Source organism: Microcebus murinus, chromosome 3 (assembly GCF_040939455.1).
Source record: "Microcebus murinus isolate Inina chromosome 3, M.murinus_Inina_mat1.0, whole genome shotgun sequence".
Lineage (NCBI taxonomy): Eukaryota > Metazoa > Chordata > Mammalia > Primates > Cheirogaleidae > Microcebus > Microcebus murinus.
This window is the reverse complement of record NC_134106.1, coordinates 11,771,367-11,789,612: the sequence shown is the minus strand read 5'-3', so window position 1 is coordinate 11,789,612 and position 18,246 is coordinate 11,771,367. Positions and strand designations below refer to the sequence as shown.

Genomic DNA, 18,246 nt, shown 5'->3' with positions numbered 1-18,246 from the left:
GTAGGAAGAGTGCAAGTCAGGGATTTTGAATGGAGTTGGAGGGAAGAATAGGCCCTTGGTCTTTCCAGAGAACGACATTCCTTGGCATTTTATGATTGTAAGCACCATTCCTTGGCGTTTTATGATTAAGTTGTCATCTACATTCTGCGATACATCTCATGGTCAGATATATACAGAACCTTGATGTATTATGCCTCATTAGTTTTATTTCAAAGATAAAGATGCTTATTAATTACAATAGGATATATCTTGTCTTTCTGCTTTATTTTCTACTATATTATACAGCCAAAATGCAAACCAAAGGCAACTATAGAAGTTTGGAAAGATATTTTCATATCTTAAAACAAAGAGTACCGAGCTTAGTGTTTCAGTGTGGTTCATTACAAGAACGAAAGCAGTTGGAATCACAGTCCCTGCATCCAATTGTAATCACCATTAGGGAATTAGCTGTTTTTCTGTTGAGCTGCTCTAGCAGCTACCTGTGGGCAAGTTCTTAAACACCTACAATACCTCAGATATAACTTCATAATTCTAAAGTCAGTTGCCAGGTGCTATAAGATGTCGCAGGTTCTTTAATGCCTCTGTTTTTTTATTTTTTTCTTTATACTCAGAGTAAAATAAAGAAGCGATCCTGGGTTCTCCATGAGTGTTTGGAAAGAGTTCCCGAAAATGTGGATGCTGCAAAAGAACTGCTTCAGTATGGATTAAAAGGCACAGACTTGGAGGCCCTTTTGGCAATAGGGAAAGGAGTGGATGATGGCAGGTTGGTTGTAGAAATAATTGGATTCAAAGTAAAGGTGACTTTGGGAAAACTTTTAAGCTGAGACATTGGACTCGGTAGACTTTTATTTAGGTTATCCTGTAATGAAGCAGTTGCCTTTGATGAATGCTTTCTTATCTGTGGTCACAGCTTTCTTTCCTTTAAGTTAAATGTGTTCGCATATGATAGTTTGGTGCTGAGGAAACAGCTGGTTCTACAAATATTTATTGAACCTGGACATTTCTCAGCTGGAGCTTATCGTACTTACCTGGGTGTTTACTAGCCAGATGAACCACCTTAGGCAAATCTGAGCTTCAGTTTTCTAATCTGTAGGATCATACCTTCTTCAAAAATTACTTTGAGTGATTATATATCTTGTGAAAGCACCTTATAAACTTGTAAGCACCATTCAAATGTCAGTTAATAATGATAATGTCATAAAGTTATTTGACAAGAGCCCTTGCTTATCAGACAGAACTTCTTTTGAGATATAAATGTGAGATTATATTTGAGAAGTAAATAATTAAAATGAGACTGACATTTATTACAATCTTAAGACTTTAAATGGAAGTGATTCATATAGCAAACTCTGTGGACAACATTTTCTGCACAGGCTGCTTTATACTGGGTGAATATAATCCCACATGTTTTCCAAAATAGTTTTCATTTTCTTGACTTTTAAATTTCTGTCTGTGATGATAACTAATGACTTTTTGTCTGTCCAATGAATATAATAAATCACTTTGCTTACAATGGCAAATTCTTTTTTCAAATAATTGTTTCTGTTTCAATGGAAATCAATAATAAATCAGGAGAAATAAAATAAGAGAAAGCAGCTTTTCACTATATGAAATTAAAAAAAAAATCAAATAGATTTTTTTTCCTTGCAGATTTACATTACCTGGTGAAGTAGACATTGACAATATTTCCTATGAGGAGATTTCCCCACCTGATGAAGAGCCTGCCAAGAACAAAAAGGAAAAAGAGCTCAAGAAGAGACGAGAACTACTAAAATTAGTGAACTTTTCAAAGTAAATGATTTATTACTATTCTTTTGATAATTTCTTTAAAATAACTAGTCATTTCAGTGTGTTCTTTACTAGTGATAATTGCTCTAAATTATTTCAGCAGCTTAAATGAAATGCATTTACTGCTGTCTTACCCTTGTGCTTTTGTATACTGTTTCATGAATTTTGAGCTCATTGGAATATTAGTAATTTGCATTTTAATGCCTATATAGAAATGTACTTCTGTGTAAATATAAGTGGCCTAATGTAGTTATTCAAAACAGGTTGACACTGGAACAAAAGGAACTTTGCCGTTGTAGACTGAAATTATTAACCTACTTGGATCGACTTGCAACATATGAGGTAAGGAATGATTTTAATCAGACCAACTATGTTCATTTGATCTGCCATTATAAGTGCTATTGCTGCCCTAATATCTGATGTTCTTGGTCTTTAGAACTATTTATATGGGGAAATTATTTAATTACAGAAGCAAATTCTCTTTTATACTAGTTTTTATAAAAATTAAGAGATCGTGAAAGACAGAAGTTGTTTTGTTAGATTAGGGAATAGAAATGTTTTAGCCATTTCAGTGCACCTATGTTTTCCAGATTTACAATCCTTTTCATTTACTTTTATTTTATATTTCCATTTTAAGGTAATAGCACATAGCTATTTTCAGTATAAGATTTTAGTATACACTGGGTTTTAATAATCTTAATATGAATATTTATGATTCGTTTTAATTATTTGTTAGTGAGTTGAATCTAATTGATTCATATTTGATCCTAATTAGGGCTAAAATTAGACACTGGAAGTCAAAAACTGTATACTTGATATTTGGGTCTTTAAGGACATAAACACGATGTTCCCATGTTGGGCATTTCAGTAGCACTCTGTACTATAAGACCAATTTAGATATTGTTAGATGTGTAAGTGGAAATGAGCCACATTTTAATTAACATACATAGTTTAGATTGCCTTTTCACATGACTCTCATAGCTGAAGTTACCCAGATTTTAAAATAAATTTCTAACTGCTGTAGTGTACGTCACTTGGAGGGTGCTTCCTCCACCTGTGTTCCTCCTCCCTTCTGTTAGCATACTTCTCTAGGCGCTTGGCACTGGCATACGGTAGGCATTTTATGTCACATCTAATAGTGTGATGCTCATCCCAAGAACTTCTGGCCTTGCAGACAAACCAAAAACCTTTCATTGCCCTGCCCTGCTAGTATAATTGAAATGTTTCAAATAAAATACTAAAAGAGGGGTATTTCTGTGATTATTAGAAAACATTGATGGTGATTATATCATTACATGTAAACAAGTCATGAAAAATTCCTGGTAGTTTTATTTATAGACATAACTAGTCTGACTATTGGATGGTCATATTACGTTAAAGCATGTCTCTTTGCTACCCCTGAGTTCTGTGATATTTTGAGGTGATATATAAAAGCTCATTGTGCATTGCAGAAGTCTGAATAGATACAGATTATTTTATACTTAATCTTAGTTTCCATGATGATATCTTTTAAAAATATATCTAAAATATTCATAGTTTGACTATCTAGTTAATTTTCTTTCATTATTCTTTAGTTATTGAATTGCTATTCCCCATATAACAGTAGTAAGTACATTGTAACAGTAAGATTTAAAGTATTTGTTGAGCCTACTTTAAAAATTAAGTTAAGTTTTTGAAAAGTAGGTAAATTTGATGAATTTGTTGAAACTTGGGGGGCCAGGTGTGGTGGCTCAGACCTGTAATCCTAGTGCTTTGGGAAGCCTAAGCTGGGGGGATCACTTGAGGCTAGGAGTTTGAGACCGGTTTGGGCAGCATAGTGAGATCCCATTTCTACAACAGACAGACAAATTAGCTGGGTGTGGTGGTGCACACCTATAGTCTTAGCTACTTGGGAGGCTAAGGCAGGAGGATTGCTTGAGCCCAAGAGTTCAAGCCTGAATAGAGCTATGATCTTGCCTTTGCACTCTAGCCTGAGCATCAGAGCAGACTCTGTCTCTAAACAAACAAACAAACAAACAAACAAACAAACAATCCCCCTAGTAATGAAAATATTCAGATATAATGACTATCCAGTTACATAGTGGTAGAGATAGACACTGCATTTTAATAAGAGAGGGCATGGCTTATTTTATTAATATAATAAATGAAATAAAAAAATGAATTCATTTGAATTTTATATGAGTATCTATTAATACTATAGACCAGATATTGTGCCATTGCTGGAGGTAGAGAGATGAAAAAGGAACAGTCTTCATGGAATCCACATTGAATAGGCAGTAGGTGATGATAACTAAAGGTGTGGAGACTTGACAAGGGAGCATAACAAAGAAGACCATCAGATTCTTGCTGGGATGTCTGAGAAGACCATGTAGGAAGATTTCAACTAGCCCTAAAAAGGAGGGCAGATATCAAGGGCTAAGAAGTACTATAAAGGAACTGCTAGAATGGAATCTCCACAAAGTCAGGGGTTTTGTCTTAAATGTTTGCTGCTGTATCTCCAGAGCTCAGAATGGTACCTGGCTCATTGAGGAGCTCAGTAAATATTTGTTGAATATTTGTTTTTTTTTTTTTTTTTTTTTTTTTTTTTTTTTGAGACAGAGTCTCACTTTGTTGTCCAGGCTAGAGTGAGTGCCGTGGCGTCAGCCTAGCTCACAGCAACCTCAAACTCCTGGGCTTGAGTGATCCTTCTGCCTCAGCCTCCCGAGTAGCTGGGACTACAGGCATGCGCCACCATGCCCGGCTAATTTTTTTTTTTTTTTTTTATATATATATCAGTTGGCCAATTAATTTCTTTCTATTTATAGTAGAGACGGGGTCTCGCTCTTGCTCAGGCTGGTTTTGAACTCCTGACCTTGAGCAATCCGCCCGCCTCGGCCTCCCAAGAGCTAGGATTACAGGCGTGAGCCACAGCGCCCGGCCTATTTGTTGAATATTTGAACCAGTATGTAACAGATACCAGCACATTTGTTGAGTATTTACTATCTGTTAGCCATTTTCTTATGTACTTTATTCAGGTTATTTCCCAACAATCTTTTGAGGCAGATACTATTATCCTCTCAATTTAGGGAAAGTAAGTAATTTGTCCAAATTAGCTGGAAGCAAGAACTCATAATCAGGTCTTTCTGATGAGTAGCTTATGCTGATAGTCAGTGTGCTGGATAAAGGCCTTATGGTGTGAAAGCAGATGGCATGGTCTTGAGAAAGTAAGTTACTACTTACCCCGACGTGTTATGAAAAAAAAAAAAAAATAAAAAATAAAATAGAAAGTAAGTTAGGGTGTCTGCCCACAGGATGGGGAGTAGGGGTGGGAAGTATGGTTAGAATGGTTTGTGGCCATGTTTAGAAAGCTCTCATGCTGTGTAAGGAATTGAATTGACTCTTTGTCAGAGGTTGAGCAAGTTTAGGAAAAAATGAAAAGTGGGGGAATGGAAACAGTGGCTGTGGACACCTCTTTCTAGAAGTTTTATTATGAAGGAGAGCAGAGAAAATGGTGGTAGCTGAGTGTGTTATATGAGTCGTGTGGATAATAGAAGGAAGAAGTATTGTTTGTATGCAAATGGGAATGAGCCAGTAGAGGGGTGAAGGGGAATTTATTGAATAGAAGAAAGGGATTGAGGAATTGTTGGGATTGTTGAGGAATTGTTAGTAAATGAGTGGGACAGTAATGAGCAGTTGGTGACAGACTTGGGTGCTGGACATTGAGATATTCCAGTGTCTTTGGGAGATGACAGAAATCTAGGGTTTGGTCATGGGATGTACAAGTGAGAAGAAATAAAGGAAATAATTGTTGTGGATGAGAAGTGAAGGAACAGAACATTTTTGAAATGCTTTTCTTCTAGTGGTTTCCATGAGTATGTGTTAAATTCCTTTTTTGCCCTTTTCTGGCTATTTCTCCATCTACTTTTCAGATTCAAATTCCCTTTTTCTTGCTCATCCTTTAAAAGATGTTGTTCCTTGAGGCTCCTTTCAACTCATACTACTTAATCTCTCTTGGAATCATAGTCACTTGTGTATTAATAACTTGACATTATGCATCCCTAACTCGTATGTTAGTCTGGAACTCCTGACCTGTATATTCCCCTGCTCACTGGGTATCTCCTTTTAGATGTGCTATAGCACCAACCTCAACCTGTCTGCAAGTGAATCTCTTAACTCTCCACCTCCTTCTCTTACCCCCTCCAGACCTCCTCATTCTTCTCTTTCTAATCTCAGTAAATTAATTTGGTCAACAGATATTTATTGGTTATTTTTTATGTGACAAGCAGTGTGGTAAGAATCTGCGGTTCAGTATTAACCATTAGTCATACATTGTAGTGGAGAGACCTACTCTCTCAATGCTGTGGCCAGCTCCTCTTTGTCTTTTGTGTCTCAGCTTGGGGGCCGCTTCTGGGGAGTCTTCCCTGTCCTCCCAGAAGTAGTTGTGGCACCCTCCTGTGGTTCTTGCTTACTTGTTTTTATTTGCCTCTTTGTCTTCCTTACTAGATTTGAAGCTACTTGGAGGGGCAGGGAAAGTGTATTGTTCACTGTATTACCAGTGACTGTCAATAGTGCCCCTAGCACATTGTGGACACTCCATAAATATTTGCTGAATGAATAAATGATTCATTCTGCATTTTACATAGCTCACTCTAGCAATAGTAAAATTAATCTAAAATTCTCATACAGAGAGGACAGATGCTTATAATGTGCGACCATACATGACTGTTGCTTATTTGTTTTTACCAGGTGGCTGATTTTGGTTGTCTTCCTGTAATTAACTTAATTTTTACCGCCTATTTCATTTACTTCTGTTTTTTTTTTTAAAGCCAGCATTTGTTAATATGGCCTCTTTCAAAATAATGGCAGGAATGCAGATTTAGTACTTTAGTGGGCAATTGATAGTTGAAATTAATTAATTTAGGTCTTATTTATTTAGGTAGGCAGCATTCTAAAGGTTTTTAATATTTTCTTGTCACCCTTGTTTAAAAGCCTTTTCATTAAATCACTGTTTCCCCTTAGGAAATCCTAGGAGTGCCTCATGCATCGGAACAGAGATATGATGCTGAATTCTTTAAGAAGTTTAGAAATCAGAATATTGTTCTCTCAGCAAGAACTTATGCTCGGGTAATTTCTTTTTTATAAATAAAATAATTATGGTTATTAATACTCTGTAAGTCTTTGAGCTGTGTAGTAAATGTTATTGCACGCGTATACTATTACATTTCCTTTTTTGTTGTAATATTAACAAATGTGGAGGAAATGGAGCAATATTTTCAAAAATTTTTATTCATTCTGTGTTCTAAAAAGAAATAATTTTGTAGTGTTAGATTGAGAATCGTGATAAAGGCTAGGAAAATCAGGAATATTTCAAAGCACTTCATATCAGAACTGCATAAAAATATTAATTTTAAGTTTTTAATATTGTCATATAAAATCACTCCTTTATTTCTAAGGTTCACGTTAGAAACTTGCCCTTTGCTTTTTGCACAGGAAAGTAATGTCCAAGCCCTAGAAATCCTGTTCACTTATCATGGCTCTGACCTGCTTCCTCATCGTCTTGCAATTCTCTCCAACTTTCCAGAGACCACTTCTCCGCATGAATATTCTGTTTTGCTGCCTGAAGCTTGGTATGTGACTGTTAAGTGAATTTTACCTTCTTTCTAAATAATAATTTTTGTTTTATGATGAACACCTTAAAGAAAAACAAAAAACAGTAATTTTAGTATAACCTACTTAAACTTTTTTCCTAATAATAAAATTATTTCCAAGTAATTTTTAAAGGATTCTGAAACAAAAATGTTTCGGGCATAACAATATCACTTTAACTTAATGAACATAAACTTTCCATTTTTTGGAAAGCTTCCTGATTTTACTGTTGTGTACATAATATGTACTATTTTCTAGTTAAGAACAGTTTTGGGGATAACAATATGTTTGAATTGTATCTTTTAGTAATTGAAGTATAGTTCTGACAATATTAGGTGGAAAGTTGCTTTGCTTGACAACCCTTTCTTTATACGAAATTCTGGAGACACAAAGACAAAGGGGAAAGCAAAATACCCCTTTACCACTAGACTGACACTCCTAGTCTCAATTCAAGGATATTTGATCATTAGGTTACAGCATGTGACATAGACTCTAAGCCAATGTGGAACCATTGAGTATGTCCCCACTTGGTGATCTTCCAGACATGAAGCAAAGAAAATATATTCGCCTCAGTGCAAAGCTCAAGATGGGCAGCCCCTGGCCTGAATGGCACCTGGGAGAAGGGAGGAGTGTGGAGGATACCTTGCTTAGGTCATTTACTAAATAGAGACAGAAGGCAAAAGAATAACATGATAGATCATGTGAGATCATGTTCAAAAGAACATGTGAGATCTTTTACATATAGTGAACTAGCCCTCTAGTAAGTGTGGCTCAGTCATTAATTGCATGATTTATCTTTTCTGAATTTGAGTTTATTCATCTTTAAAATGAGTTGACAGTCCCTGCCTTGCTTACTTACATTGCATATTTTTAGTAACATATGAATTGATAAATATGAAATCTACTTGTAAACTGTAAAATACTGTAAGGGAGTATGATAGTTCTGACTAAAATCATTGTTTCCAGTAACTTTAGCTACTGGAAACTTAAATGTTAACAGATATTATTGACATTGGGGATCATTTGGCTTCCTCATTCCTTCTCGGATGCCTCTACTCTATATTGTATTTGTAGGTTTGGGTATTAATGATGATCGTCAATATTTATAGAGTGATTACTATGTATTTGGCACATACTTATATCTGGTCTTCAAATAATTTTGGTATTATCCCTGTTATTACAGAAAGCTGAGACTTACAGAGATTTAATAGTATGGTAAAGTCTGTATATGTGCAGCTGGGCTTTGAATCTACATTTATTTAGAGTTGTGGGTCAGTAAGCTCCAAAAATATGTTATAAACTCCTTATTTTGCATTGCTCTTAGTACTAAAAAAAGCAAGTCTTTGTTCTGATAAGAGTGAAGAAAAAGAAAAAGCCTGGGATGCCTTTTTCATTTTCAGATAATTTTAGATCTGTATAGTGAATGATATGTAAATTGCTTTATAAATATATATTTATGAGTATTTCAGAATATAATTCTATCTATTGTTCCTTGCCTCTTTACAAAATGAATCTAAACTGAATGGAAATGACTTTTTTACTCTAAATTGTTAGTATAGAGAAAGGGGCTACTGTCTCTTAAAGGTTTTTTTTTTTTAAAGGCCATTTCTCCTTAGATTTGAATGCATTTATCATTATGTTTTCTGATGATTGCTCATATAAGCATTTGATTTTAACCTGAAATTTTAGAACTGGTTTGCAAAATTGTTGCACAATGCCCAATGCTGCACTGTCTTTAATGCCTTGTAGTTCCTCTGCCACAAGAACCAGTTTAAATTGTGATAAATATTGTCATTTAACCAAAGCTTGATCGATCAATTTTGATTGAATCGAATTTTGTGATTATGATGGCTGGGAAACTTCTATGGTATGTGCTATTTTTGTGTTTTATATTGTCACTTTTAAATTATTATGTATATTTGACATTGATGAAATGTGACCAAGTTTTGTGGAGTTTTGAAATTACATTTTCTGTCACAGGTGATGAATCTTTTTATAGCTACCCATTCTTAGCTTATCAGTGTTATAAAATGTTTATGCTTTATATGCCAGTTGGCTATTTTAAAGTACAAAGGTGACATTTCTTATAGTCTTTGTTAGCTTCCACAATTCATGGTAGTAGAGATTTTCTGTAACAACAGAAGATTTAAAAAAAAAAATTGGTATTTTTTGCTGCTTATAGTACATTTCAGAAAAATTATTTAGATTTTTCATTTTTGCCTCTTTCTCTATTTTACTAAAACAGAAATGATGAATACAATCCAGTCAAAGAGGTTGTATTTTGAACAGTTATCTGTTGGAATAGTGTATAGTTTAGGGGTAAGAGCATTGACTATCTGTTAATAGTTGCCCAGATTCATGATCTTGGTTAAGTTTCTTTCTTTCTTTCTTTTTTTTTTTTTTTTAACATGGAGTCTCGCTCTGTTGCCCAGGTTAGAGTGCTGTGACGTCAGCCTAGCTCACAGCAACCTCAAACTCCTAGGCTCAAGTGATTCTCCTGCCTTAGTGTCCCAAGTAGCTAGCATTACAGGTGTGTGCCACCACACCCAGCTAATTTTTCTATTTTTCATAGAGATGGGGTCTCACTCTTGTTTGGCTGGTCTCCACCTCCTGGCCTTGAGTGATCCTCCTCCTACCTTGCCCTCCCAGAGTGCTAGAATTACAGGCGTGGGCTACCATGCCTTGCCATATTTCTTAATTTAACTATAAAATGGGGATGGTTATAGCACTTACTTGATAGGTTGTGAGAATGAATGATTGATGAGTTAATATATATAAAGTACTGATCTTTCTCCCTTCGTCCGCCATTGTGCTGCGTGCGTTTAACTCTCTCGCCATGTCTTCTCACAAGACTTTCAGAATCAAGCGGTTTCTGGCCAAGAAACAGAAGCAAAACCGTCCCATTCCCCAATGGATTCGTATGAAAACTGGCAATAAAATCAGGTACAATTCCAAGAGGAGACATTGGAGAAGAACCAAGCTGGGTCTATAAGGAATTGTACATGATATAATGGCACACATGTTTATGCTGTATCAAGATCACTATCATCTTACCATATCAAGTTGGAAATCTCACTGTTATCCGGACAGACACATTTCATTGGGAAAAGTGATTTTTCTCTTTGTTTATATGCTCTGTACTAATAAGCTGGTTCAGTAATAAATATGTGAGACCTTTAAAAAAAAAAAAAAATAAAGTACTGAGAACAGTGCTTGACACCAAGTAAGTGCTACTTTAGTATTAGCAATTATCATTAATTTCTCTTTTACTTATTTGTCTGATTGTTTCCCCTCCTGAGATGTGAGTTCTAGGAAGACAGGGATTATTGTCTATTTTGTTCCCATACTTATCCCTACACTTAGAATAGTGCCTGGAACATTGTAGACACTCAGTAAATACTTGTTGAATGAATGAATGAATTAATACTAAGGCTTTGGCCGGGCGCTGTGGCTCACGCCTGTAATCCTAGCTCTTGGGAGGCCGAGGCGGGCGGATTGCTCAAGGTCAGGAGTTCAAAACCAGCCTGAGCAAGAGCGAGACCCCGTCTCTACTATAAATAGAAAGAAATTAATTGGCCAACTGATATATATATATAAAAAATTAGCTGGGCATGGTGGCACATGCCTGTAGTCCCAGCTACCTGGGAGGCTGAGGCAGAAGGATCACTCGAGCCCGGGAGTTTGAGGTTGCTGTGAGCTAGGCTGACGCCACGGCACTCACTCTAGCCTGGGCAACAAAGTGAGACTCTGTCTCAAAAAAAAAAAAAAAAAAATACTAAGGCTTTGGCCTTATATAGTTCATATACTTATTTTAAAATTCCTTTGGAATAATTTTATATTTATAGAAAAGTTGCAAAAATATTACAGAGAATTCCTGTATACTGTTTGTTTAGGTTCCATTTTCTTCTTATGTAACTGTAGCACATTTGTCAAAATAAGAAATGACCACTGGAATAGTCAATTCTGTTATAATGTTGCACATGCATTTCTAAAAATCACTGCATTATCAGAATTGTTCAGTGAAAACCACAGGGCTTATGGGAAAAATGGAGTTCGTGGCATAGCACTCAAAAACTTTGTTCACTGGGACAAAGTTAGGAACTTAATGTTAACTGGTTAAAAAACACAAAAATTCTAAAATATGGCACTTTACCTTGAAAAAGACCTGGAAAGGACCAAGGTTGTGGAAGGAAGTGTCAAAAGAGTTTCGGCTTGTGAGTTATTGGGAAGTGGAGGAAGGATGGTGATCAGAAATTTGATGGAAAGTTGTAACACCAGACTTGAGTGGGAGTGGCTCTAAGGCACTTGCAGAACTAAGGCAGCTGGTGGATGTTTGAGGAGTATGTACATGGAAGCCAAAGTGGCTCAGTTTGCCGGGGTGCAGTTTTCTGTGTTCACCTAATGTTTCTTGAGTATGAAATTATGCATCAGCAAATGAGAAATTTCTGTTACACTTAAGTTGTTTCCTAATATATCAATTCATTGGAACAAATTTGCATTTTTAAAACATTATAGCAGAACTTACTGTGCAGTACTATGAGCTAAGTACAGATTTATTTGGGTTTAGCCAGTTTTTTTTTTGTTTTTTTTTTTTAAACTAATGTCCTTTTCCTGTTTGAGGATCCAATCCCAGGATACCACATTGCATTTAGACTACATTTACTTTTAATATATGGAAATAAATCCTGTTTTTCTGTATCTGATGGCAAGGAATTCTCTGACACTTATATGTTTATTAGACAATAATAATTGCTACTCATTTACATTCCTGGATTAACTGCAGAATCAATAAGAAAATATTGAATTATATTTAGTATATTTTGTGATATTACAGTATTTAAAATATAAGTGGTATACTGTTTATAGAAATAGATTATATAGAGTACCTCACTCTTCTCATCATCCTATTAAAGCTGTTACTATAGTAAATTGGCAGTTTATTCACTTATAAATATCTAAGTTTAGTTAGATTATTTAGTGCTAGAAAGTTTGACTATGAAAAACATACTGTAACCTGCAAATGGACTATAATTGAGTGAACTGTGAAAATGTGTTTTAGCTGTTTCCATTTTCCTTTCCGAATTTGATTGTATGAATTATCTGTTGACTTCTAATTATTCTGCACCTTTAGTTTCACAGTAATTTATGTGGCATAGCATTAAAGATAAAAGTAGAGTGGCTCAGTGAACAATTTTAGGTCACCAGAGGTTTAGATCACATAAGATGCCAATCTAATCTTATGTCAGTATATACCTAGTCCTCATCTTTAGAAACTGCTGTTTTCCTAGAGCACAAGAAGCACATTCACCTGCCTTCAAAAACCTTGCAAAACAGTATGATAGATTGTATGACAACCCCTTTGGCAGAAGCATCCTTCCCTGTGACCCTCAGACCTAGGACCTTCTTGTGCTCTGCTTGCTTTAATTGATATGTTGGGCCCTGACACTTTATTTCCTTACCTACTTTGGATCATTCTTGCTTTGCTTAGGCTGTGTCCCTTTTGTGCTGTCTGCTCCACCTGATAATGTAACAGAAAATCCAGGGGCCCCAGAAATTTCCCCATTTCCATTTTTCACTGGGAAGTGTCATTGGGTAAAGAAGTATCTTATTCTTTTCTCCACTCTAAGTCATTGTCACTCAGCCAAAGTAGGAGGCCTTCTGGTGACCAACTTGAAGGATATTTTTCTGTTTTTAGAGGTTGTGGTATCTTATAGCAAGTTTTTTCAAATAACAAGATTAACGCATATCCCTAATAAAGTTCTGTGAATATATTACATGCAACCATCATGCATGTAATGATGGTTGATAACTGTTGACTGAATATATGATTGCTATGTAAGCAGATTTGGAAAATCCAAAGATTGATGTGGCAAAGTAAATGAGATGCAATGAAAATCATTCTCTTTGGAACTGAATTTGGAAAGTAAGCCTATCATTGACTTTCTTAGACTATAAGTATGGGAATATACTGGTTTTGTTCTACAGTTCTGTACAGAGTGAATATATTTTTGTGCATTCATTAATCTCATTTTTGGCTTTAAATATTTTCAACTGCGTTAAGCAGAGGGACTATAGAGCCATTTGGCCATGATACACTTTTAATTTAATTTTTTTAGAAAAAATTAATTGTAAAATACATAGAACATTTACCATCTTAACTGTTTTTTAAGTGTACTGTTCAATAGTGTTAAGTGCATTCACATTGCTGTGCAACCAGTCTCTAGAACTCTTTTTTATTTTGCAGAACCGAAACTCTATACCCATTAAACAACTCCTCTTTCTCCCCTCTTCCTAACCCTAGCCCCTGGTAACCATCATTCTGCTTTCTGTCTCTATGAATTTGATTTCTCTAGGTATCTCATATAAGTGGAAATACAGTACTTGTCTTTTCGTGACTGTTTTTTTTTTTTTCACTTTGCGTAATGTCCTAAAGATATGATACACATTTAGTGCAATTAATATTATGATTAAATAATATTTAGAGTGGTTTTCTACCTATGGGTCATGTTTCTGTTTACTCTGGGAAACTGTTTCCTAAAGAATGAAGATGAATTCTAGTTTGAGATGGGAGGTTACATCGCTATTAGTGCTTGAATTCTTTTATGGAGCATCTCTTCTTCATGTTTTGGTGATAAATGGAATATCCAAACTGAAGGGAACTTTTCATATGTCTTCTAATTCTTTGTTTTACAACTCTTGGATTTGAATAGCCAAACATGGAGACTTTTTCTGTTATTACAACAACATAAAATTGATGCCATAAAAGTAAAACATCAATATTCTTTTTATTAAAATTCCCAGTAGAACTAAGTTGATTTCAGATTAATTTGTCTTTTTTCTTAAATAATTAATAAAGAATTTACCTTTAAAAAGATCAGACATCATTGTTTCAATTCTTCACAACTGAAAGGTAGATAGAAGTCTACTTTTTACTATCAGTTTCAAATTGATAATGTTTTGATGTACATTAGTTTGCAGTTTTTTCCTCAATGAAATAATTTGAACTATTCTTTTCATTGCAGTCAAAGTTGATTCTATTAATAGGAAACTTTCAATTTAGAAGGTAAATTATTTTTGTTTTTCTGTTTTTATTTCCTTGAAAAGAACAGAAGATAGTCCCAGACTCAGTTACTTTTGACTTAGTTTTATAGTTTTATGGCTATTCCAGAAGGTTGTATTTCATAAGAATCATATTAATGTTTCTTGCAAAGCAGGTGTTGATTTTTGAATTTTAACCCTTTCTTGAATACAGTTTATAACTAATCATGAATATGCTTGAAACTGATTTAAGAAGTAAAGCATTTTTAAATTGCTTTATTTATTTTCATTGAAAGAACAGTTTAAATAGGATGTATGAGTCATATAAGGTTTTGTGTTATTTCAATAAAAAATATAGGGAATACTTATTTTCCATATAAAGGCATTATATTAATTGAATAGGTGGATACAAATATAACTCAAATGTCATTCCTGTTTACAGATAAATTGTAACATAGCAGAGAGGATCAGAAAGATTAGGTATAGATCCAACTACCATAAAATTAAAATATAATATGTGTTATATGAGGAATTAGATAGGTTTAGAGATGGGAGAAGTTACTTTCTGTTACAAAGGAGGTGTATAAGGAAAGCCTTCTTGAAATTGGTATGGTTTGGATCTAGACTTTGAAAGTTCAGTGTGTGTTTTCAATGTTGGGAAGCTTGAGTAGGAAAGAATAGTCTGAATAAATATCTAATCTGAAGTTGTTCGCCTACTCAGTCTTCACCTATACCATATTGTTTATTTAGAGAATACAACAGATGTTCCCAATTAGGTGAAATGAATTAGTGTAGCAGATTTCCAATAAATAAGTATAAATCTCTTTTTACGTATGTTTTTATGTAGCCTACTCCTGTTCATAAATATTTCTTTTTTCTTCCCTGAAAATTTTTAAAAAGCAATTTTTATTGGATATTCTAGTCCCATCATAATTTCGTTGTTGTAATGAAATATTATCACTAAACCGTAGGCTGGATGATGAAATATTTATGGAGGGATTAGGGCATTGCATTTACTTTTTTGATCCTTTAGGGAAACATAAAAGTATTTCTTTTCCCTTTAAAATTGAAAACCTGATTAGTTACCTAATCAAAATTCAATTCCCCTATGTGTAGTTTATTTCTGAGCTGCTATGAGGAAAGAAGAATAAAGCGGTTTTGTATTTTGGGTTTGGAATAAGTACTTGGCCTTCTGAGGTGGCTGTCTGAGAAGAGTACATAGAATAACTTAACAAAATGGGATATGTTGCCAGTTTATGAATCCAAGAATAACCTGGTAGGTTGTATCAGAAAAGAAAAGCCTAATATCCTTAATTGGGAGCAGGGTCTGGGTCTGGCGGTAGGGGTAATTGGTTTGCATGTTCCTGGTAGATCTTGATGGAATGAATTCTTGTTTTCTTTTTTTGTTTAAAGGAAACAAAAATGGGGTTAGGGTAATTTCTCTGATTAAGAAGGTGTAAATGATTATTATTTCAGAGTGATTTTTCTAGGCCCTGGTGGTATGTTCGTATTGATATTTGTTATATATCTGGTACTATGAGAAGTGCTAAAGAAATGAAGGTGTATTGATGAATTCATTCATTTTCTTTTATTCAATGGACATTTCATGATTGAGTATATAACATTTGCTTTTTAGTTTACAAACTAATTTTATGTTTCACATGTAGCTCTCAAAGCATGTTCATGAAATAAGCAGAAAAGGGATTTTATACTATTTTTAGGACAAAAAGTTTGTGAAGCATTAGTGAAATATGTCTTGAAATAGGGAATTGTTTTAATAAATGATTTTAATAGCATTACGGTTTTAGTGTGAATGTAACTAACTATTGTCAAATGTTTTTAAAATGACTTAATACAACTTAAAAATTCTATTTTCTCTTTTTTTTCCATGAATACATGGGAAGTTAATTTTTTTGCCATTCTTTTTTTTATGTCAGCATATTATGGGGGTACAAGTGTTAAGGTTACATATATTGCCCATGTCCCCCTCCCCCCTCGAGTCAGAGCTTCAAGTGTGACCATCTCCCAAATGTTGCACATCTCACTCATTGTGTTTGTATATACCCATCCCCTCCCCCCCCACCCGACACTCGATAAATGTTATTCCTGTGTGTCCACTTAGGTGTTGATCCGTTAATACCAATTTGCCAGTGAGTACATGTGGTGCTTGTTTTTCCATTCTTGAGATACTTCACTTAGTAGAATGGGTTCCAGCTCTATCCAGGAAAATACAAGAGGTGCTATATCACCATTGTTTCTTAAAGCTGAATAGTACTCCATGATATACATATACCACATTTTATTAATCCACTCATGTATTGATGGAAGATTCTATTTTCATGTGAAAGTAAGAAATTCCATCTTGAAAGATTGTTTATTTTTTTTTTTAACTGATGTCTTCTCTTAAGAGGATGCCGTCACTAGATTCAGCATTACTGGGTAATACCAAATGATATTATTTTTATGGAGATGAGATTTTTCTTTTATTATCCATTTTCTTGCAAACTTTATATAGCTTGGCCAATAATTTTAAAACATGTGATTCTTAAGTAGATTATAACATCTTCTGAGTGGTTGATCAGGAACCACTGCCTCAGGGGAATACTCCCTATAACTCCTTTTGGTCACCCAGTATCTTCACCAGTCAAGATTTCATTCATTTGTGAAACTCTTGTCTAATAACATCAGTGTGTCTTTATCACACTGTGTTTAATTAACATGTAAATAACCCTGTGAGACACTTCCCAATTTTTAAAATAAGCAAGGCTGTTTAAGCCTTGTATGTGTAATAGGAAAGATTCTTTTATTTTATTAAAATAAAATTTATATTTTATAGAGAAAACATGCATTATTTTGAGAAATGTTTGTCCTCAGTGTGTGACCATTTCATTTAATTCTAAAAGTTCAAATACTGTATATAAGAACTTTGAAGAAAAATCCATGACATATATAAATGTTGGCATCACACGCACAACATGGTGTTAACCTGTACTTGATGTGGAGAGGTGGCAGTGTGGTTACAGAAATTATGGATACAGGACAATGGACAGATCATGAATGTACAGTTGATGAATTTTCACTTCTTCACCCAAGAAACTTAGAAGTTTGATTTGGGTCTTTTTAATTCTGTGCCTCTTCTTCTTATGTTGGTGGTAGTGTTTCTCAGTCTGTTCAAGAAATTGATTTTCTTCTTCTTTGCATACTTAGTAATATTTAATTGGGTGATAGACATTGTGAATTTACATAATTGGGTTAGGTGCTGGATGGGTTTTTTTTATTCCTATAATTATTCTGAAGCTTTTTTCTGGGGTACAGTTATTTGGAATCTTTTATCCTTTTGAGGCTTACTTTTTAGCTTTGCTAATGGGACCAGAGCAGCCTTTAGTCTACAGCTAGTTTTGCTCCCCTGCTGAGGTAATATTCTTCTAAATACTATACCTGATACTCTATAAATTATTATTAATAGTTGTTTCTCTTATGGGTAGTGAGGAACATGAACTGGTCCTGGGTCTGTGTGAGGTCCAGGGATGTTCTTTCTGCTTCCCCTGGTTGGTTCTTTCTCTGTCCTTGGATAGTTCCTTCTCAGATATGCATTGAGGAGCACTTAGTCAATGACTTGGGAGAAACTGTCCCAGATTTGTTGGAGCATTCTTTTTCAGTGCAGAATCTTTCTTCTCTGGCAAGTTATCTGTAGATTCTAGCTGCTTTGGCCCTCTGAGTTTCCAACTGTCTCCTGAACTCAAGACTGCCAGGGTCTGTTTGGATTCCCCTTTTTTGTGCTGCAGCCTGTTAGCT

General features: G+C 34.7%; 2 protein-coding genes across 3 annotated transcripts in view; both read left to right on the top strand.

The window, feature by feature from the left end:
• The window catches only part of NBAS (NBAS subunit of NRZ tethering complex), a 328,315-nt gene that overhangs the window by 87,522 nt on the left and 222,547 nt on the right, over window positions 1–18,246 (top strand). For both annotated transcript variants that reach the window (XM_076000562.1, XM_076000561.1), the window contains exons 17-21: window positions 612–763; window positions 1,651–1,791; window positions 2,052–2,130; window positions 6,787–6,891; window positions 7,258–7,394. In XM_076000562.1, the coding sequence (XP_075856677.1) occupies window positions 612–763; window positions 1,651–1,791; window positions 2,052–2,130; window positions 6,787–6,891; window positions 7,258–7,394 (614 nt within the window). The remainder of the gene's footprint in view (window positions 1–611; window positions 764–1,650; window positions 1,792–2,051; window positions 2,131–6,786; window positions 6,892–7,257; window positions 7,395–18,246) is intronic.
• LOC142870013 (large ribosomal subunit protein eL39) lies at window positions 10,186–10,609 on the top strand. Its single transcript, XM_076000560.1, has one exon. It carries the CDS (start codon window positions 10,250–10,252, stop codon window positions 10,403–10,405), a length of 156 nt encoding a protein of 51 aa, XP_075856675.1. The 5' UTR covers window positions 10,186–10,249; the 3' UTR covers window positions 10,406–10,609.